The sequence below is a fragment of the Balaenoptera ricei genome, chromosome 15 (genome assembly GCF_028023285.1).
Source record: "Balaenoptera ricei isolate mBalRic1 chromosome 15, mBalRic1.hap2, whole genome shotgun sequence".
In the NCBI taxonomy this organism is placed as follows: domain Eukaryota; kingdom Metazoa; phylum Chordata; class Mammalia; order Artiodactyla; family Balaenopteridae; genus Balaenoptera; species Balaenoptera ricei.
In genome coordinates, this window is record NC_082653.1 from 81,727,935 (window position 1) to 81,754,782 (window position 26,848).

Consider the following 26,848-nt stretch of genomic DNA (forward strand, 5'->3'; position numbering starts at 1 on the left):
ATGTGCGGTGGGGTGGTCCCAGCAAGGGTGAGCTCCGGCTGGACACGGCCTGCAGGAAGCCCTGGGTGGCATTCAGCCAGTCCCCCACCTCGGCTGAGGGCTCAGGGGAAGGTCCGAGACGCTGGGCCCCCAAGTGGACGAAAATGTCCAGGACCCCAGGCGCGGGGCAGGAGCATGGTGGGTAGGGGTCCCTCTGCCCAGAGCCCTGAGCCCTCCCCACTTCACGCTCCGTCTAGCAGAGCTGGGCCCAGGCCCAGCCCAGATGCAGCGCTGCTGGGTAGAGGGTGGGGAGCCTCTGAGGGGCTCCCCTCGCTCTCCCAGCCCCGACATGGGGGCTCCCGGCGGGCAGAGCCAGGCCCCCCTGCCTCAGGGCCTTGTGGTCGCCTTGGCTCCCGGGGGCTCCCGTCGGACACCCCCGGGGCTGGGCCTGGCCGAAGCTTACCCGGCACAGCCGGCCTCCCCAGCGGCCGCCGCCACAGGACACCAGAGCACAGCGGGGAGAGCGCCTTTATTGTCAGAGGGTTACAGGCTTCCCGCCGCCTCTGACCGCCCCTCCGTGAAGACAGGCCTGCAGGAAGCCACGTCTTGGCTCCCACACGGCCAGCCCTGCCTCAGGGCGGGCAGTCGAGGCCTCAAGGGCAGGGAGAGGTTACCAGGGCCCAGAGGGACCAGGCCACAGCCTCCCAGGCGCACCAAGGGCGGTGGGGACGAGTCGCTCCTGCCATGAGGGGAGACGCACCTGGGGCGGTGCCAGCACCTGTGAATGTCTGAGTTTGCAGCCGTCGCTGAGACAGCGAGAGAGGAGCACCAGGGCCAGTCCAGGGCACAGGGGACCCGACACCGGAGAGGCCTCAAGCGCTGTGGCCTTGAGAGCTGCTCTGGGGCACCGGGGACCTGGGTGCCCGCTGCGGAGCCTGGCTGGGACCACAGCGCCGAGGGAGGGAGCATCTCTCCCCAGCAGGGCCTGGGAATCAGGCAGCAATCCCTCCTCCTCCTTGGGACATAGGACTTGCCGTGTAACGCAGAAGTGGCCAACCCTGCAGCTTCCCAGAGAGCCTGGGAGAGGGCAGGGCTGCAGGGATGGCCCCTGGAGGGTGCACATTTGCATAAATCCTCCCTCCTCCCAGCTCAGCGGTGGGAGGCCCTGGCAGGGTGGGTGGGGTCAGAGAGATTGGGATGCAGCGGTGGGCAATGCCAATTTGGTCTGAGGGTCTTTGCACCCCAACGCTCCTCTCTCACGGTCTCCAAGCCCACGTGACTATTATGGGTTTAGTCAAGGTCTCCCTGGCCTCCGAGAGCAGCTACAGGCCAAGCTGCTCCCCAACCCATGGACCAGACCCCGAGCCCAGGGAGAGGAGTCGAGGAAGGAGGCCCAGGGCCCCCCCTGTCTCGTGCTGGGCAGGGCCCTGCCCTCCTTCCCAGCTGGAGCCTCAGGAGCCACCCGGCCCGACACCTGCCCTGAGTTTCCCCGTGAAGAGGAGAAGCCAGCAGGGTAGAGAGAACATGGGGTCAAACCCTGCCCCAGCCATCCATGGTCCGGGGGCCTTGGGCAGGTGAGTTACCCTCTGCAAGCCTCCGTCCCCCGTGTAAAGTCGGGGTAACAAGCCTACCTCCTAAGGGTTAAATGAGACAATGTAGGGAAGCTCCTCGGACAGGCCCAAACGATGCAGCGACCCAGTAAAAGATGAGTATTATGACTATTCTCACAGCCCACGCGGCCCACCAGACCCCGTCTCCAGCAGGGAGTGCGGGTGAGGAGGGAAGGGACCAGGGCAGGGCTCTGGCCTCTGGCCCCTGCCCCTGGAGCTGCCATCTGTCCCCAAGGCCCCCAGCCCCCAGGAGCCAGTGTCCCTGACGATCGTCCAGGCCTGGAGCCCGGTCCCACTCGGGGTGTCCTCAGGTGCCAGTGGCAGCACAGGCCCCGGGGCTGGGTCTCTGGCGGAGCTGGGGCTTGTCCTGGAGCGCTGGCCTCTCACTTCCCGCCGCTGGCCCGGCCAGCGCTCCTCTGCCCAGGGTCGGGGCCAAGCAGGGCAGCCAGGGAGCCATCGGGGGGGGGGCCACCACGCTTCATCTTGAGGTTGGCTCTCAGAGCGGCGTCCTGGCCGGAGCCCCCATCAGGGGAGGCCAGGGGATCTGGAAGGAGAGCAGGAGGGTGGGCTTGCGCAGGGCCTTGGGAGCAAGCAAAGCACCTTCACTTCCAGCCCCGCCAGCAACGGAAGCTCTGTGCCCGGTGAGGACACGACAAAGCAGCAGCTGGCTTCTACTCGTCACGCATCCATTCACTTACTCATTCATTCATTCATTCATCCACTCATCCACGTGCTCATTTCATTCATTCTCCCAATTGCTTATCTATTCATTCACCAATTCACTCATTCATCCATTCTTCAACAACTGCTAACCAGGGCCGGGCTCCAGGCCCTGCAGAAGTGCCAGGGAGAGACATGGAAACCCCACCCCACAAGGGAACTGAAGGCTCAGCAGAGCACGGTGGGGAGACAGGAAGGCAGCTTCAGGGAGGAAGAGATCCTGGCGCAGGTCCTGAAGCGGGAGCTGGTGCTCAGGAGGCCGAGGGACCAGCCTGAGCAAAGGTGCAGAGGTGGGAAAGGGCCTGGGGTAACCGGATGATGGCTCTGTGTCACTGGACACCAGGCTATGCTGGGGAGGGACTTGGGACCTGGATGTCGGTCACGGGCAGCAGGGAGCCCCTGAGGGTCCTTGAGCAGGGGTGGGACAGGGCCAGACTGGCAGCCAGGTGAGGGGCCGCTGGGGCAGGGAGAGCAGGCACCAGAGGCAGCAGCATGAGGGCAGCAGGGAGGCGGAGCAGAGGTAGATTCGGACTCAGCGGCCACCTGTGGGCCTGCCTGTCCCCAGGTCCTGGTCACTACGCACCGTGGATCCCAATCATGTGCTCCAGGATGAGGACCCTCTCAGCCAGGATCTTCAGCGCCTCCCGCAGCTGCTGCACCCCCTCGCCCTGGGGTGGGGAGGAAGCAGCCAAGGTCAGGGCCATCCTGCTTCAGTGTACTGTCCCAGCCCTCCCCACACCCGCCACTTCCCTCCTGTCATCAACATCAGTACAACAGCCATCATAGGGTGGGCATCCTGGCGCCAGGGCTGGGGTTCGAATTACTATTCACAGACACGGAACTTGACGCACAGAGAGGGTAACCAGAGTCCTGTGGCCACACAGCCTGGAAATGGCCGACCGGGGCTTCACACCCAGACCCGTCTGCCTCCAGCCTGGGCTCGTCCTGCTCCCATGGCTGCCTGCTGCTTCCTCTGTGTGCCCTTCTTTCCAGAAAAGACTCTGCTGTGGGCAGAGCACCTAGTACGGGCCCACGGGTTGGGGGTGCTTTGCTTGTTTCCTTCCTGGCACTGCCCAGCTGAGAGATTTCCACAGTGTCACCCGGGCGAGAAAAAGAGAGGGCAGAGCCACGGCTTCTGGAATGCCAGCAGGAGGACGCGATGATGGCACGTCTGCATTTCTGGGACCCAGCCTATACACGGGCGAAGGACCTCGTGTGTCGAGACACGTGAATGAGCTGATTAATTGAGAAGACAGGTGACAAGGCCACTTTGAAATAAAAAGTGATGGTGGAGAGACAAGGCCCCGCCCTGGAGTCAGCAGCAAACAGGCATCTTTGGCTGGTAGAACATGACAGTTCTGTCATGACATTCAGATTAATTGAGCTTAAAACAAAAGAAAACCAAAAGCATGCTACTGAGTTACAAGAGAGAGGTCTTCCCACCATAGGCCGTGAGAAGCCGGGCTGTGGGTGGTGTCTGGGATGGGGGTGTCCCAGCGAGGAGCAGGGGGTCCAGGCCCCCTCTGTCAGGACCCGGCTAAGCCTCGGTCCCTGGGCCACAGGATGCACGCCGATGAGATGGGGCGGGGGAAGTCGTGGGTATCCTCTCTGTCTCCCATCACAAGTGACCCCCGCATCCACATCTTCCTCCCACTGCCTCCTGTGCCCAGTACGGCTGCCCTGATTCCAGCCTCTTCCCCCTTCTCCAGTCCCGCAAGGACCTCTGGAAGGTCCCCTGGCCCCAGCTTCACCCCTCCAGCCCAGCCCGCCTCCCGCAGCTGTCCGCCTCCAACGCCCACCTCCCACCTCTGCAGATACCCCCACCCCCGGCTTAGAGCCTCCCTCAGCTCACTCAGTTAAGGGGCACTGTGTGCCCGCTGAGCTGGCCAGCCCGCTGAGCCCTGACACTCCCACGGGACTCATTCTCAGCTTGCAAGACCTCCCCTGCTGGCCCTACTGCCTCTGCCCCCTTTATCCATCACCCTGGTCCGCAGCCTCCTCTCCTGGTCCCGGAAGGCATGGTTCCCCACAGCCATGCTGGCACTCCATCTGTGCCCCCTCCCCGTCCCATCTTGCCCTGGCCCCTGTGTGCTCCCAACCTCACTCTTTCCTCGTCCTCTCCCACATCCACATGCCCACGTATCCTTCAGTCCACCACCGTGACCTTGGGCACACCCGTGTGCCAGGTGCTGTCATGGGAGAGTCCTGTCCCTGGAGAGGGACCCCACGGCTTGAAGCCTCCTTAAAAGAAAGGTCTTTTCTGCAGGTCCGTGGTTCCTCCGGCCCTCTCTGGCAGGGTCTCCCCCCAACTCAGGCCCCAGGCCGGTCACCCCATCTGTGCTACCCCATTGCAGCCAACTTCACCCTGTGCTGCAGTCGCTATTCACTCAGCTGTCTCCCCCGCTGGGCTGGGGCCCCATTCACCCCGTGACTGATGCCCAGCTCAGGGCCGATGGTGGCAGTCCAGCTCTGTTGGGTACCCGCTCTCCTGCTGAGACACAGCCAAGGGGCAGGAGGGAAGCACGGGCCCAGGGGTACAGTTACCTCTGCGGTAGCTTTCTCCTCCTCTTCCCCCTTCCCGCCAGGCTCGCCCTGGGAAGAAAGTCATGCAGTCAATGATGGGTGCGGGGTGGGGCGTTTCTCCACCCTCTCCAGCTTCTCTCCCTGGGCACCCCTGCACAGCCTGGTACAGGGTTGATTTTAGGGGCTTAATTCTGTTTCTAGGGAGGGAGGAGTCAGGTTTGGAACCCCACGAGCTCAGGTGTTGGCCCTTCCAGGGATCAAGTCCCCTGCATCTCAGGCCTCTGCTTCCCTGACTCTAAAATGGGGCCAGTAACATCAGCCTCACAATAACACCTAGGTGGTCACTTACTCCTGTGTGACCTTGAGCAAGTTACTTTACCTCTCTGTGCCTCGATTTTCCCATCTCCAAAATGGAGCTAATAATAGCCTCATAGAGCTATTAGGAGGATTAAATAAATCAATCTCAATAATAAGCTTGGAGAAGGCATGGCTTTGGAGGCTAACACTCCTGGGTTTAAATCTTGGCTCTACCGTTGCCTAGCTGTGTGACCTTGGGCAAGTTGCTTAACCTCTCTGAGCCTTAGCTGCCAGTTCTGGCAAATAGGGAAAATAAAGCACTGTCTCATGGGGTCACTGTGCAGCTTAAACACTCTGTGGATGAAGAGGGTTTCCACATAGAAGATGCTCAGCAAAGATCCACCCCTTTCCCCCCAGCCCCATGCCCCTGACATAAGACTTGGGCACGAAGGAGGTACCCACCTCCTTGGCCCTGGAGATAGGGGCTGAGACGCATGAATTCTTATTTCCAAGAGGGGAATTAGAGGTCAGCTGTCTATGTCTCTATTCCTAGAAGGTTCAGAGAAGGCAAGGGACTCTGCAGGTCACACAGCACATTAACCCAGGGGCCTGGGCTCCCTGGAAGGGACCTCAGGACTCTCATCCAGGCCTCGCAACAGGAGACTATTTCAGTCCTTACTTCATACGTTCAGTGAGGGGGGATCCCACCTCCCAAAGTCACCCCTTCTCAACTTGGGCAGCTGGCACTGCACCCAGGTTGCCCGTTTCTCTCCCCCTGCCCCATCCTGGCTGGGCTGGATCTGGCCATGCCTGGGGAGGCTGCGGGGCTGAACTCAGCCAGGCCGCCTGGGGCAGATGCCCGCCCACCTGGTACCCTGGGACTGCACCAGAGCCCATCGTCCTGGGGGTGGCCTATCCACACGGTCCCACACTTACAGGCGGCCCTGTCACGCCCCGCTCTCCAGCCAGGCCCTGCAGAAAATCAAACAAAGCAGATTAGGCTTTGCCTGTCCTTGACAGCCTCTCAGTCCTCCGCTGGCCCTCTCCCTGCACTGGGCTCTGGAAATCTGAAAAATGGATGGGGGGAAGAGGATGGCGTAGAGGAAACACGAAGGCCACAGCTGGGGGCCTCCCTGGTCCTGACGCCCCCGCTACTGGCCTGTGTATGACCCTGGGCCTCAGCTGAGCCCTCCATCTCCTCACCTGTGAAATGGGGCAATGCCAAGTATGGTTATCACTCGGAGAAGGGGACCGGATGGCAAAGCACACATCCCCCCAGCACGCGAGACAGGGGCCCTCAGACAACGAGTGACAGCAATGGTGATCGTGAGGGTGTCTGCGTGGACACCCCATCAGCGCTGATGCCCAGCCGGAAGGCTCCCCGGGGCCCCAGACCTGTGCATCCAGCCGTCCTCCAGCACCCTCACCCGGCCAGCCAGGAGGCGCTCCCCCTCGACTTCTCCAAAGTGGAACTCCTGGTTCCCCCCCAGACCCGCCCCCACCCTGCAGTCTCTCCTCTCGGAAACGGCTCTGCGGTCCCGCGGCTGCTCCCACACACACCTTGGAGTTAACCTTCCGTTTCCCTCCCTCACCAAATTTATTCCATCAGCCAGACCTGTCAGGTTCACTTTCTAAGTATGTCTGTTCACTTTGCCATTTCCTCTGTGCTGCTGTGGCCTCCTCCCTGGTCTCCCTGCTCCACCGCCGCCTCCCCCGCCTTCCATCCCTCCTGCAATAGCCAGAGGGGCCTTGGAAAGCTGTAAATCAGGTCACGGACTCTCCCTCCCTGAACCTCGATGAGTCCCCTTTCCACTGTGACCCAAATCCACACATCAGCCCTGCAGGTAAGGCCCTGCCCACTTCCCCCCCTCATCTCACCCCACACTCTCCTCCGCTCAGTATGCGCCCCGCGTTTCCCTGCTTCAAGACCTCTGCACCTGCTCTCCCCTCTACCTGGAACGCTCCTGGCATCTCTGCAGGACTGCTCCTTCCCGTTCCTCGGGTCTCAGTCAGAATGTCCCCTCCTCCTATCTGTCACCCCCTCCTGTCACCATAGGTCCTTTCCCAGTTACTCTCTATCACGTCTGCCTCCTGCACTAGACTATCGGCTACCGGAGGGCAGGGATCCCCACTTCCTTGTTCTTGTGCCCAGTACAGTGTCTGATGCAATTGAGGCCCCAGGACATACGTAGTTAATGAATAGCATTCATTAAGGGTCTCCGAAGAGCCTGGCATTCTCCACCTGTTTTCCCCATTATTTCTCACAATGAACCTACCCAGAAGGGATTTTTATCCTCATTTCACAGATGGAGAAACTGAGGCCCAGGGGCTCAGGGACTTGTTCAGGGTCACCCAGCTGGAAATTGGCAGAACCAGGCTTCAAACCCAGGGCTGTCCGTCCCACTCAGGAGAAAGTCGGGACCACGTGGTCCCCTGTTATTGTCCCTTCTCGCTCTTCTTTGACCCCTGTCTAGGAGACATCCCTCCCCACAAACCGCCAATTCTCAGAGGCCTCGACTCCTTGGCAAGGATGGAGACGGAGACTGGGTCATCAGACTGGCCCCACCATCCACAATGAAGCCACGGTCCAGCCCATCTGGTGGCCATTCTGACATTGTCAATACTGGGACAATGGAGCCTTGGAACCCAGCTCCATCCCTGCAGTGTAGGGGCCTGGGTGGGCCCTGGCAGTGGGTCCTGGAAGGGGGATCTTCGACACCTGTTCAGTGGCCCTGGGGAGCCAGGGACAGGCCGGGCACTGCCTGGTGCCCCTGGCATCCCAGCCCTGGCTACAGACCCTCAGGTTTAAGGAAGGACCACTGCAAGGAGGAAAGGGGCCAAGATGCCACCAGCCTGAAGATGCCCCATGCTGATGCCCGGTCACACCGTCTCGAGCGGGGCTAGACGAGCAGCTCTGACTTGGTCCCCTTGAACCTCCTTGGAATCTTGCAGGTCCTGGGTCCCCACAAGGCTGCTGTGGGCACGGTCTCCACAGCCACCCAAGGCAGCCCCGCCCGCAAGGGCCTGGAAGACCCTAAAAATCAACCAGCCGGCAGGATCAACCACCCCAAAGCACCCACTGCATTCTTGGCACTCTGCTGTCCTGCTGTGTGACTCTGGCAGGTGACAGAGTCTCTCTGAGCCTCCACTGCCCCATCGCTGCTGGGATAGAATGATGGGATCCCTTCGCACCGCTGACCTGCCCTGTCGCTGTGCGCTTGGGCCACTGGAGGAGCCCCACTGCCCCCAGCCCTTTCCGTGAGAGCATCTGTCGGCCTTTCACACGCCCTCCTCCCCCTCTTCCTGCCCTTTTGTCGGGGCTGAGCAGGCCCAGCCTGAAGGGAGGAGGGAGCCCCCAGCACCGGAGAACCAGGAGAGACCGCGTTGCTGGCACAGGGCTCCTGGCGTGTGGAGCTCGGCCAGACGCCCCCTGCCAACCTCCTACAGTTCCCGGGGCCTCTCCGACCATCACCGCAGTCCCGTCACTGTCACTGTCATTCTCTCTCGCCCGCCCCCACCCCTTCTCTCTGGGGCCTGTGGCTGGGAGCCTGAGGGGCCAGGAGGGTGCTCTGGGGGGCCCCGACCCCTGGCTAACCTGGCCACCCCACCTGACTCAGGAGCAGATCAGGTCTGAGGGCCTCCTGCCCCCCCTGCAGCGACCCCCCACCCCCAGGCCCCGCCTGCCGGCCTGGTCTGTACCACATCCGCCCTGGCTCTGCCCTACGCCGTGCACCCCACTGGCCCTTCTCCTCCACGCCACATCCTCCTGGTGTGAAAACACACGGGGGACAACAGAGAGAGATCAGGAGCCGTGGGACACTGGTTCTTTGACGTCTAGAACATGTGCTCTAGAGGGCTGGCCTCTGGCCCCAGGCTCCGGCTGTGTCCTCGGCTGGCGTGGCTGGTGCCCTCCCTGTGTCTGGGGAATATTTGTCAAATGACTAAAGGGATGAATGAATGTGTGGGACTCCTGAGGTCCCAGCACCCACAGGGCCAAGGCCTGGATCCACCTCCCTTGCAGTGGGAGGGGGGGCACCTCTCAGCCACTCCACCCCACCAGGGCCTGAGTTCCAGGGACCTCAGAGCCCTTGGTCTGGACGAGGCCCAGGGGAGGGGCTGCAGGAAGCTCCATGCAGACATCCCCAGACGCCACCCTTGCTGCCTCCACGTCCAGGACCGCCCCCTCCTCCATGTGACCTCCCCCCCAGGCCCCTGGGCCCCTGCAGCACAAGGCACATCCCCCTGGCAATTTATTTCTCTTTCACTCCCTGTGACAATCCACCAGGGAGGCCCTGTACACCCCGTCTTAGCAGCTGAGGAAGCCAGAGCCCAGAGAGGCTGCCTTTCTGCCCAAGGTCACACAGCTGGGAGGCAGAGCCAGCTGGGGTTCCGGGCCGCACAGTCAGGCGTCAGGGTGCCCCCCTCACAGGCAATTCTCCTCGAGGAGGGGCCACGGGCTGGGGTGGACCTTCTGTGATCCTGGCCCAGCTCCACCACACCCTCCGGACGACCTCGGGTGGCACCTGGGTCTCAGCTCATTTATGTACCAGGAACCATGTTAGCATCTCCCTGGCATAGGCAGAGTGGGCAGCAAAGGGTCGCTGCTGCTAACAAAACCAGGACCCCACGCCTGCCTTCCCCTGGGGCCTGAGTGGACCCAGGTGGGGACCGGCCAGGTGGGCTGGCTCCTTCCTGAGCAACTGTGCTGGTAAGAAGCCTGGCTCCTCCTTCCCTGGGGAGACAATGCCCCCTCCCTTGCCAGAAATGCGAAAGACCTTACCTGGGATCCTGGTGCACCTGGGGGTCCAGGGGGACCGTGTGGTCCAGGGGGACCTGCCAGCAGAGTCACAGATGGTCACCTGGGGCCAGAGAAGCCCGCTGCCCCCATCAGCTCTGGAGAGGACCTTTCCACCCTCCCACCCCAGCCCCTGTCCTGGGTCTGTCTCCATGGGCAGCAAAGGAAGGTGTGGTGAACGAATGGTGGGGGAGGGGGGCACCCGCTCCCTTGGCCTCCCCTGCCCACCGCCAGAGCGGAGAGCCCACCTCCACCCACTCTCCCTGCAGCCCTGACACCACAACCAGAGCCCCATCCACGGGGCCATCCCGCAGCCCCTCCCCAGCCGGCTAGTCCCCCGGCAAATCTCGAGTCTCTCCCTCCTTGGGACCTCAGACCTGACCCCTCTGAGGCCATCCTTCTTGCCTGGGTTACTACAACTGCTGCCTGACCATCTGCCCTCCACGCAGCCCCCCAGAGTGACCTTTCAAATAGGTCCCTCTCAGCCCAGCCTCCTCCACCTTCATCAGTCAGATACCCCCTTCTGGAAAGTTCCTCTGCATCCGTGCCTTTGCCGATGCTGTTGCTTCCTCCTGGAGCTTCTCCAACCCCTCCACACCCCAGAAAACTCTTTGCTACTAGTCTCAGGCTAAGCATCACCTCCTCCAGGAAGTCTTCCAGGAACCTACCCCGCCTCTTCTCTAGGCAAAGCCCTGACACAGACCAGCCGCTACCTCTGGCCACTGTCGGTTTGCATGCCTGTCCCCCCCATGGGCCAGGGAGTGCCCAGAGGGTCAGGCCAGGCCTGATGGGTGCAGCGCAGGGAGTGGTGTTCCTGACTGAACTTCCCGAATGCTTGGAAGAGGGAGGCCTCCGTCCCCAGTGGCCAGCACAGGTCTGTGCCTCTTGGGCTGCTAGGCTGTACCAGTGTGCCCCCGGCATGCTTAGGGAGGACCCGCAGGAAAGTGTACCCCTGGTGGGGTGACGATCTGCACTCAATCTAGCTAAAAGACAAACACCCTCCCAGCTCACTCCCAAATACTACCTTTTAAATGGGGCCACCCTGGCCCAGCTGCTCGCCCAGCCCTGCTTTCTCAGACCCTATGGGATTCACTGATAGTATTTGGGTACTGTTCGCCTTCTCCACTAGAATGTAAGTACCATGAGGACAGGAATCTTTGTTTTGTTTATTTAAGTATCCCAGGAGCTTAGAACACTGCCCAGCTGAACAGTGCTTGGTGAATATTTCCTGAATTCATGAGAGAGTGAATGAATGACAGAGAATGAGTGCCTGGGTCTGGAGCCCTAATCAAGAGGTGCCCCACCCGCTGGCCCCCAGGGTCTCCGTTGCTCGTTCATTCACAGGTAGAACCTGTCAGAGGAGACTTCCACACACCTGGGTGCCAGCCCCGCCCCACACTCCCCTCCTCCCCCAGCGAGGGTCCCATCCCATCCTCTCCCCACACTCCCCTCCTCCCCCAGCGAGGGTCCCATCCCGTCCCCTCCCCACACTCCCCTCCTCCCCCAGCGAGGGCCCCATCCCGTCCGCTCCCCCAGGGCCCAGCTCTCTGCCTGCAGGCCCAGGGCCTCCCGTCGCTTCTGGGCACCTGCCCCACCAGCTCCCTGGGTCTCCCGCGTGGCCCTCACACCGCCCGTGCGGACCCTGCCTCCCCATACCCAGAGAATCCCTGCTCTGGCTCACACGAGGGCAGCCCGGGGCTGCATCATGTGGGTGTCAGGGCTTGTTCTGGCAGAAACACTGTGGCCAGTCCCAGGGGAGCTGCCGCCCGGGAACAAGAGGCCCCACCTCAAGCCACTGCTGGCTGGAGCAGATCCAGTGCCCTGCCAAGGCCATGACCCCCAACTGGCCCCCTCAAGGCCCCTTGGTCCAGGCCAAGCCCAGGAGGGGTTACCAGTGGAGACCAGCCTGTGCTGTGGCCCTCTGTGCTCACCTGGAGGGCCGGGGGGGCCCCGGGGCCCTGGGACGCCCGCCAGCACCGTGTCCACGGCGGCAGAGGCCAGCTGCGCATCTGCATCTGCGGGAAGGGCAGAGTGGCCCGTGACGTGGGGGGCAGGGCCGGCGGGGCTGGGGGGCTAGAGCTGAGATCCCCCGGAGCCAGGACGGGCATGCCCGGCCCCACTGGGCCTCACTGCAGCCCTGGTGAGCAGTTGCCACTGCTCCCACGACTCAGAGGAGCACACAGAGGCCAAGTCAGAGGGCAGGGGAAGCCCCGTGGGCTCCATTTAAAGCGCAAACTCCTTCCTGAACACTCCAGGCCCTTGACTCTGGCCCCACCTTGCTTACCACCCAGGCTGGACGTTCTTCCAGGGTCCACCCCACACACCCATCCTGACGTACCTGACTAGCTCACTCCTGTGGGGCCTCCTCCAGGAAGCCCTCCCTGCCCACCCCTCTGAGCTGCAGGGCCCTGGGCTGCCTCCATCAGGGCCCCAGAGCCGGGTGGAGTCTGTCTAATGGCCTGGGTCTCTCCAGGGGGAGCCCCGTGTGACTTCACCCTGCCCTATTCTCAGAGCCAGGACCAGACAGCCAGGCTTGGAAACGTCTGGATGGGGGTGGTTGCCTCTGTCTCTCCCTCCACTCATGGAAGCCTGGAGAGCCTTCCACAGGCCTCACGGCGGGTGGCCTCCTACAGGTGCTCAGTCCTGGCCAGCCAGCTGCCCCCACTGGGGCACCCCCACTGTCCCCAAACATTCACACCTGGGTCTTCCAGGAAAGCTGCCCTCCCTCGGGGACCCCAGGGCTGGGGAAGGAGGGTCCTGTCTGAGGAGGGCTCCCAGCACTAGATGCGGCAGGCGGGCAGTGCCAGATGCAGGGCATCGCGCCCAGGCCAGGGCAGGCTGCAGCTCTCCTGGCCCAGGGATGCCGGCTGCTGAGCCCTTAGACGCCCGAGGCACTTTACACGCATCATCCATTCTCCCCACTAGGGGGCACCACTGAGCCCACCGTGAGGGTGAGGAGGTTGGGTCGTCAGGGAGTTAACACTTTCTTCGGCCCCTGTACCCACTGAGGGCAGCGCAGGCCCCTCAGTCCCCTTGGGAGTGAGCCCCACCCTCATGGCTGGGGGCTGTGTTTTTTCACCCCCAGAGCAACTCCATCAGGATGTATTACCACCCCTCCTCTACGGATGGGGAAACTGAGGCTCAGAGAGGGACAGTGTGATTCAGGCGCAGGTCTTAACGCTCGAGGGAGGGCTATGCTGCCGCGGGGCGGAGGGGGCTTAGGTTTCTCCGACAGCTGACAAAGCGGTCCCTGGGATGTCACCCATTCAGAATTTCAAGTCAGTCCTGCTTCTTAAAACCCTTTCCACTCCCCAGGGCCCTTAACCAAAACGATGCCCGCGTGGGCTGCCGGCCCCACCCCCACCCCCGTCCGCGGGGCCTGCCTGGACCCGCCCTCCCCGCGCGCTGGGTCGGCTGTGTGTGTGCTCAGAGGCGCCCTCTCGCGCTAGACTGTAGCCTCTGCAGGCAGGAGGCTGTTTTGCTCAGGGCTGTACGTGGCGGGCGGGTAAAAACAGAGTCCCACACGTCGTAGGTGATCCATCAACACATGTCCAGTGGCCTACAGTGAGGGGATTTGTGGAGAGGACATGGGGTAACGGATGACCCGAGGCCAGGCCAGAGAGCGGAGTGACCCATGGGGGTCAGACCCCGGGGCAGGAGCTGAGCGCGGGTTGCCGCCCCACCCCGCATCAGTGCCCCCCAGGCGACCCCGCCCTCCACTTGGCAGAGCCGAGGCTCCCCTCGCTGACAGTCCGCTCGCTTCATGGGGTCCTCTGGGGAGGGCTGGTCCCCCTGAAGACAGGCTCAGGCGCGCCCTCCCGCCCCACCCCGCAGGCATGACACTCACTGTCCTTGTCTGTCGGCGGCTGCAGGGAGTAGAGGAAGCCTTGGGGGCCGTTTGGAGGGAGGCCTGGGCTGCCTGCTGGGCCGGGGGGGCCGGGGGGGCCGGGGCGCCCCATCTCTCCAGGAAGCCCACGGGGCCCTGGCGGCCCCAAGAGGCCTGCAGTGGGGAGGAGAGGAGTCACAGGAGGGCCGGGCCTCGTGGCTGACGTAACAGAGATGAGAAGCAGACCCTGAAGGGGATGGGGCTGGCGGGGGCCGGTGGTGGCCTCCAGGCCCAGGGACACCCTGGAGGGCTCTTCCGGGAGCTAATAACATGACTTCCCCTTCCCAGCCCAGTGCACAGGGGACCCGGGGCAGCTGGATGGGAGGTGAGGGAGGCAGGGACCACAGACCCAGTGGGGGCTCCGGCCAGATGCCCTCTGCCCGCTCCAGGGACCTCAGCTCTGGGGAACGGGCGCCGAGGGTGGCAGCCAGCCTGGGCCAGCCCTGTACCTGCCCTGACAGGGCCCAGGAGGAGCTGGGTGGTCTCTGGAGGTGTTGTTTACATGGCTGAGCACAACCCCCAGCCCCCAGGAGCCCCCCCGGACACCTGCGCCCACAACTCCAGAAGCCTTCTCTTCCCACAGCCCAGGGCGAGACGGAGCCCTAAGGTGCTTGGGGTGAGGCTGCCGCAGGGGTGGTACTGGGAAGAAGTGAGCCTGGAGCCCCCCAAGATGGCAGTCATTAGCCCCAGCAAGAAAGGGGGTGTCTGGGATGCCTCACCTGCTCAGACAGGGGAGAAACCCCAATCCCCTTCCCCCGTGGACAGAGTCGGGTCGGGGCTTGTGGGGGGGTGTCCTTACCAGGAGGACCCGCTGGGCCCTTCTCTCCTGCCTGGCCCCGGTCACCTTTGGAGCCTGGGGGACCTGCAGGCCCTGGTGGTCCCATCTGTCCCGGGGGCCCTGGGGATAGAATGAAATGAAGCCTGAGAACACTGTGGGCTGAGCTGCCCCCCGTGGCTCCAGGCTTGACCACCTGGGCTGTCCGGTCAGACCTGCCTCCAGGAATCTGGCCCACCTGGGGCCCCTCACAATGGGCAAAGGGACCATCATTAGCTCACATCAGTCATTACAGTTTGCAAACCATTTTTGTTCCTATTAACTTCTATGATCTCAAGAGCTACTTGTGTCCCCACTTGACAGATGGGGAAACTGAGGCTCAGAAAGGTGCGGCCCTTTGCTCAAGGTAGCAGAGCCAGGCTGTAAATGAGTCAGAATCCTCTCTCCACGTCCTGCTGTCTCCTTGCTCAGGCTCAGGAACTGGGCTTCTGGCAAAGAGCTTCCAATGAGGCCTCCTTAGAGACCCCAGGAAGCCCTGAAGGACATGCCTGTCCAGCTTCAGGGTCTCCAGGCCCCAAGGGTGGGCAAGAGTAGATGGAGAGGCCAGAGTCCCCCTGTGTGGCCTGGGGACAGCCCCTTCTCTCCCTCTGGAAGCCCTGGGCCTGGGGAGGGTGCTCAAAAATGCCTGCTGAACTGATGGAAGCCCTGGAGCTGCCCGTTTCCAGAGAGATTCCCAGCTGCTCGCCAGGATTCCAGGGCTCACCAAGGTGTCAGCATTTGTAGGGTTTGTGCTCTACCTGGTGGCCATTCTTGGGAACTGCAGTCCCGGTAAGAAGAAAGGTGCCCCAGGAGACCCGGAGCCCCTCCCAGCTTCCTCCCTCCCCTCCAGGGGGTGTTGGGGCCTGGGTCCTCCAGGGGATGAGAAGCCCCCCCTTCCCCCCAGCCCCCGCTCCCTCCTCAGTCCCAGAAGAAGGATCTGAAGATGAGCATGGGGCAGCCCTCTGGAAATGAGACTTTGGGGAGAGTGGCTAGAGAGGTGTGGGGGGCTGGGGAGGCCCAAAGTGAGACGCCCCCTCCTCTCATAGCAGGCCTAAGCTCACCCCTACACCCTCCCAGCCTCCAGAGACTGCAGAATATCTGATGCTTCCCTGGCCCAGGGACTGGCCACTGCTGGGGGTCTACAGGCAGGGGAGGGGATGGAGCGTGTGCTCAGAGCTGAGTCTGGGCAGGAGTGCTAAGAAGCTGGGGGCTCAACCTGGGGACAGGGGGAGGGAAGGCGTCACCTGCAAAGGGCTCCTCTCCATCTACTCCTGCCCACCCTTGGATATAAAAATATTTAATAACTGGCACAGCACGGATACTGACCAGTCAGACGAGATCTCAGCCTTAAACCCTTGAGTTCAGCCACACAGACAGTGCCAGCTCACTGCCCAGGGTAAAGCCCCAGGGCTTCTCCTGGCACGTGGCAGCATTCAACAATGCTGACTACTAGTATTACAGTTATTATTACTGTTCTGCAGTCCCAGGGAGCAGAGCCTAAACCAATGGATAGAAGCTGCAGAGAGAAAACGTTTACCTCTGACTTCAAAGTGTGGTGGGAAGGGTGAAAACAACAGGTGAGTGGATGTCTTTCAACTTGGGTCAGAGAGTTCAGAGAGGAGCCCCCAGAAGGGGGGCAGTCAGTAAGCTGCCCATCCCTGGTGGTATACAGGCAGGGCCTGCTGTAAAATTGAGCCAATCAAGGATGGAGCTGGGCTGAGGGCGTAAGTGCAGATGCTAAGGGGCAGCGGGGCATTCAGTGAGGACAGTAGCTGGACTGTGAGGCAATAAGGAATGGTGAGGACTGCGGCAAACTGCAGAGCTTGAACGGGATCTGCAGGGGCAGCTGTGACTTAGCTGCAGCCAATTGTTTCTCTTTTTTTTAATTTTTATTTTTTATATATTTTTTTGGCCACACCACACGGCATGTGGGATCTTGGTTCCCTGACCAGGGATCAAACCCTTAGCCCCCTGCATTGGAAGTGTGGACTCTTAACCACTGGACCACCAGGGAAGTCCCAGCCAATTGTTTCTATTAAGAGACAGCCAACCCCAATGGCCAGATCTTCCATTTTTCTAAGAGAAGCGAGAAATCCTGGTTTTTATGTGAAATCCCCCCAGGTTTTAAACATTAGCTCAGTTTTTCAAAATACCACGTGGGCATGTATGACCTCCTTGTGCAGGCCCTGGGAGGCCATGCCTCCCCTGTAGGCCTCACTCACCGGCCGGGCCCGTGGGCCTTCTCCTTTGGGGCCCGGGGTGGGCGAGAGGGAGGGCGTCAGGGAGGAAATCCTCGTTCCAGGGCGGTGGGGTGCTCTGGGGGGTCGGCAGGTCATTGTCCGGGCCCGAGGGCCGCTCTGCTGCTTCCAGAAGGAGAACCTGGGCCGGAGAAGGGCAGAGGGTCAGGCCCAGGCCAGGCCGGGGACACATGTGAATGGGAACGTGTGCCCCAGGAGACCAGCAGCTGCCCGCTGCTCTTGGGATCACCAGTCCCCTCGCTGGAATGTTCTCCCACCCCTGCCCCCCTCCCCTTCCCATTTCAGGAAGCCCTCCTGACCCTCGGGCTCAGGCAGGTCCCCTTTGGACACGTTCAGAGTCACCGTACTTTTCTCCTAGAGCGGCTGTCGCTGGGATTAGACAGTGGCTGTTGGAATAACGACCACGGTCACCTCCACTTCACCGGCTCCTCCCAAGGGAGGGACTGGGCCCGCCTCTCCCCCACACGCCTGCCTCAGGGCGCAGACAACGCAGTCAGGGAATGTTTGTGGATGAACCCGGGCGCAGACAACGCAGTCAGGGAATGTTTGTGGATGAACGGATGGATGGAAGGAGGGAGGGAGGAAGGGAGGGAGGGAGGGGCACAGGGAAAGAAAGGGAAGGGGAAAGGAAAGGAAAGAAAAAAAGAAGAAAGAAAGGGCTTCCCTGGTGGCGCAGTGGTTGAGAATCTGCCTGCCAATGCAGGGGACACGGGTTCGAGCCCTGGTCTGGGAAGATCCCACATGCCGCGGAGCTACTGGACCCGTGAGCCACAGCTACTGAGCCTGCGCGTCTGGAGCCTGTGCTCCTCAACAAGAGAGGCCGCGATAGTGAGAGGCCCGCGCACCGCAATGAAGAGTGGCCCCCGCTTGCCGCAACTAGAGAAAGCCCTCGCACAGAAACGAAGACCCAACACAGCCAAAAAAAATAAATTAATTAATTAATTTAAAAAAAAAAAAAAAAAAAAAGAAGAAAGAAAATAAAAGAAGGAGAAAGAATAAATAAATGGGCCCAGCTTGATGCATGATATTTAGCAGGAGCTCCAGAGAAACAAAGGTGGCCCTGGTCACTCAGGGCCAGCCTGGAAAGCAGCCTGTCCTCTCCCCTGGAGGAAAGCAGGGGTCAAAAACCAAAAGGACCCAGGGCCTCGGTGGGAGACTCTCCCTAATTCACGTGAACTGGGAGCCAGGAGGCCTCAGAGAGGCCCTGCTGTCCCCAAAGAGGCTAGCAGGGGGCGCTGCGTGCCCGGGATCCGCACAGGGCAGGCAGGCAGATGCTAGCACACAGTAGACCCCCCCCAGCAGAGGGGGGCCCTGGAGTTCCCGGGCCACATCGGATGGAGCCCGGCTTCCTGTCCCGATCTGCCAGACGGGAAGGAAGAAGCCCAGTGTCTCACGTCCCCTCCAGCTCTTAGAAACCCGAATCCCGCGTCCTGCTAGAGTCTCCGACTCAGTGTGTGAGATGAAAGTGTTCTGAGGATGGGGCTGAGGGTGGGCCTGGCTGGGCCCCACCCCGGGCCGCCCCCACCCCCATCAGAATCACTGGCGTCTAATTCCGCAGGTGCTGCTGCCTGAAGGCATCCAAACTCCAGCCCCCTGGCCTATACCCCACCCTACGCCCACCCCAACACGGGAGTCCATACTTCCCGGAGGGCCTAATGGGCCCCCAGGCCTCTTCCAGTGCCCCTCCGCCTGCCTGTGGCCCTCGCTCGGCCCGTCGTGTCCCCCCTCCCCAGGCCTGTGGCCTCAGGCTCTGTGACAGCCCTCTGCCTCCCCCACGTCCGCCTGCCCCCTCCCTCTCCTGCAGCCCCGGGTCCCCACAATCAACAGCAGTGGGTGAGGACCTCCTGCAAAGCAAACCCCCCTAAAAACCACCAGTATCTCCACACACGTCGTACACAGGCGGCCGCCCTGGCCTCACCTGCGTCTCTTCCACCCCGCTCTGCTCCAGCTGCCCTGAACTCTCCCAGTGCCCCTCAAGCCCAAGACCGCCCCACCTCCAAGGCCGAGCTCCTGCAGGGCCCTCCACCAGCCCTGCCCCCAACCCCGGTCCCCCCCCACCGGCAGATTCTGAGATCCAGTGAGCTGTCCCCTCCTCCCTGTGTCTGGCTGACCCTCTGGGCAGAAGGGGGCCCTCCCCTCCTGTGTGTCCCCTCAGCTCCTGTACAGTCACTTTGTGCCCACGGCCAGGGCGGCGGTGGGAGCAATGCCACCAGTCCCGCCCTCAGGAGTCGGGACCACCTGGGGAGGGGGCGCCCTCCTTGCTCTCGGTCCCCAGAGCCCAGCACAGGTTAAGTGCCATGTGATGGGGGAAGCTCAGACCCTGCTACCAGCCAGGCTGGTTTGAATCCCTGCTCTCCTACTAGGTGACCACTGTGTGACCTTGTGCAAGCATCGTGACCTCTGTGGGCCTCAGTTTTCCCATCAGCAAAATGGGGGTGATAACACTGACCCTGCAGGTCCACGGGAGATCGGGAGCATTCAATACATGGGCACCCTGGTTAGTCCTGCTGATGCTGGGACGGTGGGGGGGTCACGGGAACAAACGGCTGCCTTCCCAGCGCCCAGGCCTAGCTGGGCTGAGGTTTTGTGGCTGTGCAGAAAGGGTCCCTCAGCGCGCCCCCTCCCACCTGTTCTGCAGTGTCCCGGGGCCTGGGTGACAGAGTCTCTGAGGACTCTTGGGAACAAAGTGGCACCCCTGCATCAGATCTCAGGTCCCCATCTGTGTTGGGTGGGTGGGTTCCTGACCCTTGAGGCTCCGGTGACCCCCAGGGCCCCTGTCTCTCAGCCCCTCTCCTTTCTGGTCCTCACAAGGGCTCATGAGGCAGGAAGGGCCACTGCAGCCCCATCACAGGTGAGGTGGAAATAGAGGCTCAGAGACTGCAAGTGACTTGCCCAAGGTCACCCAGCAAGTAGGTGGTGGGGCCAGGGCCACATGTGGCGCCTCACCCACCTCCCCACAGCCGGGCCACAACCTTGGCCTCAGTGGAGCTTCATGGAGGCACAGAGAAGAGGAGAAGCTGGGTCAGATCACACAGCAGCTCGGGGGTGGAGCCCCCCCTCCTGAGCCCCGGAACCCCCTCTAGGAAGGGAGGGTTACAATTCCTGTCCCAACTACTGACTGTCCACTGGGAAGCTGACCGGGCACGGCCAAGTAGAGGAGCTGGGCGGCAGGGCAAGGAGACTTGTCTGTCGGTGCCCTGATGTGGGACCCAGAGCCGTGGGTGTAAGGATGGAGGTGATGAGAATTGTCAGTACCTGGTGCCCCAGGGCTTGGGGGCAGGAGGGTGGGTGAAGGCAGGAGTAGCTCCCTTGTTTCTGGCCTGGCTCCGGGGATGGTGGGATTGCCACCAGTCAAACAGGGGCACAGGAGAGGGCAGGTTTGGGGGTGAAGGTGATCAGTCCGGGGGGTGAGTTGAGATGCAGTGTCTTGGGGGAACCTCCAGATGGATATATTTAACAGGGAGTAGCCAGGAGCAGTAGGGGGTTTGGAGCAGCTTGGAAAGATCAAGGAGGGGGCACCCGGCCTGGGCTCCTGGGGTCAGGCCCAGCTCTCCTTTTGTGGCAGAGCTCCCAGGACTCCCAAGGCGACCCGCCACCTGCAGCCTTGCCCCTGCACCAGACACCCTGCTCACTTCTTCCTGGGGCACTTCCCACGCAGACACCAAGGCCCACAGAGCCCACGGACCCGGGCAGAGCAGCCCTGGCCACGGTCAAGTTAGAATCAGCCCCCACCAGAGTCCAAGTCCTCCTGGCCTGGCCATGGCCAACCTCCCAGAGAAACTGACCCCGTTCCTGCCGGGCATGAGCACACCAGGGCGGGCAGCAGTGGGCATGGGGACTTAGCCCAAGAAAACCAGACCTCGGCCAGCCTCGGAGGGCAGTGGCTCTGATGACGTCATGGCGGCCTGGCTGATTGGCCAGGACGTCGCCCTCCTGCACCGGAGAGCAGCCGGAGTTCCAAGGCTCCTGTGACCCTCACTCAGGGAAATGCCCTCGGGCTGCCTCCCACTCAGTCTGGTCCTTGGAGTCAGAGTGTAAATTGAGGGGCAGGAGAGGAAGGAAGGCAGGAAACTTTTTCTGCTGGCCTTCCGCCCCACCATCGCCCAGCAGCCATTCCAGCCTGTCCCAGGGAAAGAGGGTGGCAGGAATCTAGATGAGCTCCTAGGTCTGGGTCCTTTGGCAACTCAGGCACTGTGCGGCGTGTAAATGGAACAATCCCTTGTGGTCGCCTGGCCTCCAACCTCCTCCTCTTCCCTGGCTCCACAACCCCCTACTGTGTGCCTGCAGGTGTGCCCCAGAGGAGGAATCATGACTGGCCAATTACTCATTTTCCCAGCTCCCTTGCAACTAGGAGGTGGGCATATAGCCCAGTGCTGGCCAATGACACATAATGAATCTGTTGGGGTGCTTTACTTGCCCCCTTACTTCCTGCCTTTGAACAAGGTATAAGGATATGAGGCCTTGAGCTGCAGCAGCTACTTTGTAACCATGAGGCACTGACCATGAGACCAAAAGCCAATTCACTAAGGAGGTGGAGAGGAAGGCTGTGAAGAGTCTGGGTTCTTGAGCCACCAAATTAATCCCGAGACCACTAACTTCTGGACTTCCTATTGAACTAACAATAAATGGTAAGGAATAAGCTGCCAGTGGCTGGGTTTCTGTTACTTGCCACTGAACACATCCCTTCTGATATGCCAAAACAGGTTTCTTGTCTGAAGAAGCAGCAGTTGCAGTTTCCAGGCCTCAGGGTTACTGCTCTCTTATGCCAGCTGCCTGGGTTCTGACTCCCCATCTGGGGTCTGCCTGCCCGGTTCTGCCTTCACCCACCTGACCCCAGCCCCTGACCCCAGCTCCATGTTCTCTCTGACCCCTGCGGGCTCACCTGACCTCAGCACAGCCCCTGAGGCTGCGGGGCTGTCCTGGCTGCTAGCCTGGCTTGTGTCCCCCTCCCTCTGCAGGCTACCGCCTCTCAGGGCCCTCTGACCGGGCTGACGAAGCTCCCAGGGGCCCAGTTTCTCCAGGGGACACTTGGGCATAAAGCAGGCAGGTGGGCAGCTGGAAGGTGATCCAGGTAAGACGCAGGAGTTGAGACAGGAGCCTCCCGCCCCCTACCTGGGGATCCAGAAGAAACGCAGTGGCAGCCATGTCTCTGCACACCCGTCTCGAGCTCCTTCTCCTGCTCCCCACCCAGGAGCCACCTGAGCTCACGCCTGTCTGCCAGCCTCAAAGCGACCCAGTCAGGGGCCGGGAAATGTCTCCTTCAATTTCCATTTTACAGGGCAGCAGACTGAGGCCCGGAGCTAGGAAGGGACCTGCCAAGGCGGAGCAATTACTGGGACAGCCCGACCCCCTCCTCTGTAGTCCCCTGAGGTCTACAGAGGGGTCATGACCCTCACCCTCAGGGCCAGAGAGTAAGCCCCACCCCCAGCCCGCTGCCGTGGCCTTGGCCATGGTCGTGGTGCAGCCTCTCTAGGCAGAGGGAGGTGTCAGGGTGGGAGGACCAGGGGAGGAATTGCTCATGGCGGGAGGGCATGGGCGAGGGCTAAGTGGGCGGGGGACAGCTGGCACGGTGCCAGTCCTCCCCCAGAGCTGTGACTTTTAACACCCCAGGGTACTGGGCCTGGGCCAGGGCAGGCTGTCAGCCAACGCTCTGCCAAACCATGCGGAGGTTTCAGGTGCCTGGAAAATGTCCATCAGGCCAGCCAGTCTGGGGACCCCCACCTTTTCTAAAGTCTCGGGTACCAGAAGTTCATCCCAGCATCTTCCCCAGCATCCCTCACCCCTGGGACCCTCAGGTTTCTTGCTCACCCCACTCCCTTCCCCAACCCCAGGAGACTGGCCCGGCCCAGAGAAGGTTACCCGGGACCACTGAAGCTCCAAACAGCACCCATCCCCCAGGACCAGGCTGCTCAGCCCTGCTGGGCTCCCTGGGGCTGATGCAAGCCCCTCCCCAACCAGCTCCCCAGGCCCAGTATCCCCAGACCATCTGACCTTGGCCTCCAGCGTGGTCAGCCGGTCACTCATGTCACTGAGCCGGGTACAGTTCATGCATTCTGAAAGAGAAGAGGTGAGAGTGGAGTAGATCCTGGGGAGAGAGCAGCCCAGCCACAAGGATAGCCTCTGGTCAGGCAGGCAGGGAAATCTCTGAGCTGTTGCCAGCAAAACTCCTACCCATCCTTCAGAGCCTAATCCTTAGCGTCCCCTCCTCCATGCAGTCTGCCTGACCTCTCACCCTCCTTTCTGGGCATCCACAGCACAGAGTACTTACTGTCTGTTTACTCAGTGAATTGTCTGAGCCAGCACCTGGGATGCCTCGTCAGTCTGTGGGTGCCGTATGGGCGGGGTCTTTGTCTATTTTGTTTGTTCATGAATTTCAGTGCCTGGTACAAAATAGAGGCTCAAAAAATATCTGATAGTTGATGAATGGATAGTAAATGAGACACGCTCCCTGACTTTGAGAACTACAGTCTGGGGAAGGATACAGGCAAATAGACACAGGCTGGTAAGGGCTATAAGAACAGAACATGCAAAAGAGCATCATGGGGGATGTCAAAGCCCATCTGGGGTGGGCAGTGGTCCAGGAGGGCTTCCTGGAGGCAGTGGCACCTAAGGTGAGGCCTGAGGGATGCACAATGACTGGTCAGGTTCAGCAGAAGGAGGAATAAGGGCTGAGGCCCCTAGGAGAACAGAACAGGGGAGCATCTGCCAGCAGCCTGGCCTATCCCAGCACACCTGCGGGCCACCAAGGCTGGAGCAGTGGGCTGGGCCCTGACACAGGAGGCCTGGGGGAAGAGCTTGGCAGTATCCTGAGGCCAATGGGCTGCTGTTGGAGGGGGTGAAAGCCAAGGTCAGATTTGCATTTTTAAAAGCTCACTCTGGCAGCGGAAGTGTCCCATGGGTGGGAGTGGGAGGGCCTGGGAGCCGGAAGGCCAATTAGGAGACCAGTAACTGTTAACCTCCTAGGCATACATCTCCCTGGGCTGTAATCATCTATTTATGTCTGTCTCCCCCAGAGACCCAGAGCTCTTTAATGAGGAAATAGATGGTTCAAAGCTGTTCTAAAGAGCTTTTATTGCTCTAGAAGTCAAGAGATGCTTAGATTCCTCCCTCAGTGCAAAGCCTGACCCTACAGGAACCCCATTCTGGTTAAACAGACACACGAGAGGTATTAGGGTAACTCGGCAGGTCCCACTTGGTGTTCAGAGGCCCCTTGGCCACAGCGAGGCCCCCATGCTCACCAGCGGGGTCCCCGGCCCCCCATCGTCAGCCTTGTCTGTCCCCCATCTTTGTCGCTGAATGCAAACCACCTTGTAAATGTCCCTATTTTAAAATAATGATTGCTTTGTGAGAGATGTGAGGAGACCACCAGGATCTTAGGACCGTGGGAGTAGGTGATTCAGGCTGTGTCCTCCCCAGGGGCGCCCAGCCTTGAGGCCAGGGGTGCTGACAGTCCCCACTTTTACAAGGCACCAGCCCTACCTGGGTTTATGTGGGCTGGCAGGGGTCCCCTCATCCTCATCTCCCTCCGCATCTACCCTGGGCTGGGCCCAGTCAGTGGTTTATAAGCCTTTTTTAGGAACAGAACTCTTTCTCCCCCAATAAAACCTTGCCAGTAACCCCGATACATAAAAGAGATTAAAGACTGAGGCGTAAACACTGAAACTTTAAAACAACCAGAAGAATGTATACAGTTGTCTGACTCGGGGACGGGGCAAAACTTCACAAAGGATCAGCGAGAAAGGAGGCGGTTTTCTGGTTAAACATGGGGGATTGAACACACATGTTTCCCTCTAGTTCCTCCCAGGAAAGGGATGGTAAAGGAAGAAAAAGGTACAAACCACAAAGCGGGGAGATGGGCAGAGGAGACTTCTCAGTGAAAGGCAGCCAGGGGCCGTGTCCCAGGCTCGCAGACACAGGAGGGCTTGGAGATCAGGGAAAGGCGAGGGTCCTCTCTGGGCTCAGCGACCCAGCCAAGGGGAAAGGCCCACAGGCACTGATACCTGGGGAGGCCCCCTTCCCCCTGCACCCCGTGTACAATGGCCTCCAGTCAACAAGGCCAAAACACACGGAAAGAGCCCCACAGGGCTTTTAGTGCCTCCCTCCTAAATACAGATGGTCCAGGATTCCTGTGCCTCTGAAAGAGGCCCTTCATGAGAAAGACAGACATCAAAACAAACAGGGTCCCATTTGTCATTCCACCCACCCTACCCTCCACCCATCCACCCACCCACCCACCCTACCTCCACCCTCCCTCTTACTTTCCACCCACCCACCTTCCCATTCATCCATCCCCCACCCCTCCCTTCACCCCCCGACGCTACCCATCCCCAACCATCCCTTCCTCCACCTGGAGGCACCGTGGCTGCCCGTGAGCCCCTTGGTGACCCCGTGCTGATCCTGATGGGTGCGTGGCAGGGCAGCATGAATGGGGTGCCTGCCCTCGCAGCACAGGCCCAAGAGCATCTCATGGGGGAACAGGCGCTGACTCTGGAGGAGGGCTGGCCTGGAGAACTTTCCTGTTTGAGCCTCAGCTGTCCCCTCCACACACAGGAGGGCACCACCCCACCCCGGGGCCCAGCAGGAAGCGGGGGGGTGGGGGGTGGGGCAGGATGGCCATGGGTGAGGTGTCAATCAGAGCCCCAGCCCCGCCTAGTGAACATTCCTGAGGCATTTAGGGGCCGTGAACACATTTCCAGGGTGTGAGGCAACAAATAGGACTCGCTGCAGGGGGGAAGGCCAGCAGAGGAAGGGGTGAGCCTTGGGCTCTCCCAGAAACCTATTTCTGGAAAGTGTGCTGGGCCCGGACCTAGTTTGCTCTGGCACCGGCCACCCTGCTTGGCCTGTGGGGAGCGGCTTGGCTGTCAGCAGGCACAGGGGTTCCAGCTCCCCAGCCGCGGAGAGGCGCAGCCAGCGGGCAGGGGCGAGGTTGCCAGCTCAGTCTTCCTGTGCCACCTGCCCGGGCAGGCGCTCTGAGACTGGGCAGGTTTCATGGTTCCCCTGGCATTCTGTCATCGACAGCAATTAAATTATGCATTTGACTTTCTCTAACTATTCCTCGGAGCGGTGGAAATATGGAGATGGGCCTGGTGGGGACAATCCTGGCTGTGTGACTGGCCGAGGCCCTGCCGCCTGGCTCTGGGCCGGTTCCCCCTCCCGGAGATGCAGACTTTAACTCTCTGGGATTCTAAGGATTCCCACGTTCCCAGCACACACAGGCCCACGAGGGTTTCCTAGTTTCCTAGCACACTGGTGTGTGTGTATGTGTGTGTGTAAGAGAGAGAGAAACTGACTGCTTGGCGTGGTCAGTAGAGAGAGCACTATAGAGGCCACTAACTCACTGTGTGGCTTGCGAGGCCCTCTTTCTCTCTGCACCTCAGTTTCCCCATCTGTAAAAGGGGTTTACATTGCTCAGCTCCAGGGGCCTCGGGCTCCTGGACTCTTTGCTCCTGCCCTCGCCGGCCGGCTGCCCTCTCTGCCTCTCTCTTTCTGTTCCTCCTCCCAGGGCACCCCACCTTGGTGCCTCCAGCTTCTGCCTACCTCACCCATCCCTTTCCTGCTTGGGCCACGAGACCCTGACAGGCGCAGCCAGGGCACTTGGATGGTTCTGTCCCCAGAGGCCCAGCTCCCTCTGAGAGGTCTCTGAGATGGTCTGCAGGTACGGGGCATTCGCAGGGTGGATGTCACCTGCAGCCTACCCAACGGGGCCCAGCTGGAAGAGACCCCTAAAACCCCCCGGGAGAACTTTGACCCTAGTCAAGACTCCTAGGGGAAGAAACTTCCAAGGAGGTCAATAGGGTAAGATACTGCGGGGAAAGGGGTGGGGCAGGCCAGCTAGACTGGCCATGGGTGCACACAGGGCACCACAGGAACAAGGAGGTCCTGAGTGATCTGTTTCCCTAATGTGACAAGAGCTATGGAGGTAAGCTCCCCCCCCACCAAAAGCCTGACTCTAGGGAATGAAAATTG

General features: G+C 61.0%; 1 protein-coding gene across 4 annotated transcripts in view; it reads right to left on the reverse strand.

Moving 5' to 3' along the window:
- Positions 1 to 490: 490 nt before the first annotated feature.
- The window catches only part of COL26A1 (collagen type XXVI alpha 1 chain), a 176,835-nt gene continuing 150,477 nt past the window's right edge, over positions 491 to 26,848 (reverse strand). For 3 of the 4 annotated variants that reach the window (XM_059897711.1, XM_059897710.1, XM_059897713.1), the window contains exons 4-13: positions 22,874 to 22,935; positions 16,847 to 17,003; positions 14,610 to 14,708; positions 13,772 to 13,924; positions 11,856 to 11,939; positions 9,910 to 9,962; positions 6,066 to 6,101; positions 4,854 to 4,901; positions 2,893 to 2,977; positions 491 to 2,133 (exon numbers count right to left, since the gene is read on the reverse strand). In XM_059897711.1, coding sequence (XP_059753694.1) covers positions 1,973 to 2,133; positions 2,893 to 2,977; positions 4,854 to 4,901; positions 6,066 to 6,101; positions 9,910 to 9,962; positions 11,856 to 11,939; positions 13,772 to 13,924; positions 14,610 to 14,708; positions 16,847 to 17,003; positions 22,874 to 22,935 — 938 coding nt within the window. In that variant the 3' untranslated portion in view covers positions 491 to 1,972. The remainder of the gene's footprint in view (positions 2,134 to 2,892; positions 2,978 to 4,853; positions 4,902 to 6,065; positions 6,102 to 9,909; positions 9,963 to 11,855; positions 11,940 to 13,771; positions 13,925 to 14,609; positions 14,709 to 16,846; positions 17,004 to 22,873; positions 22,936 to 26,848) is intronic. The other variant, XM_059897712.1, reaches the window with a different exon arrangement.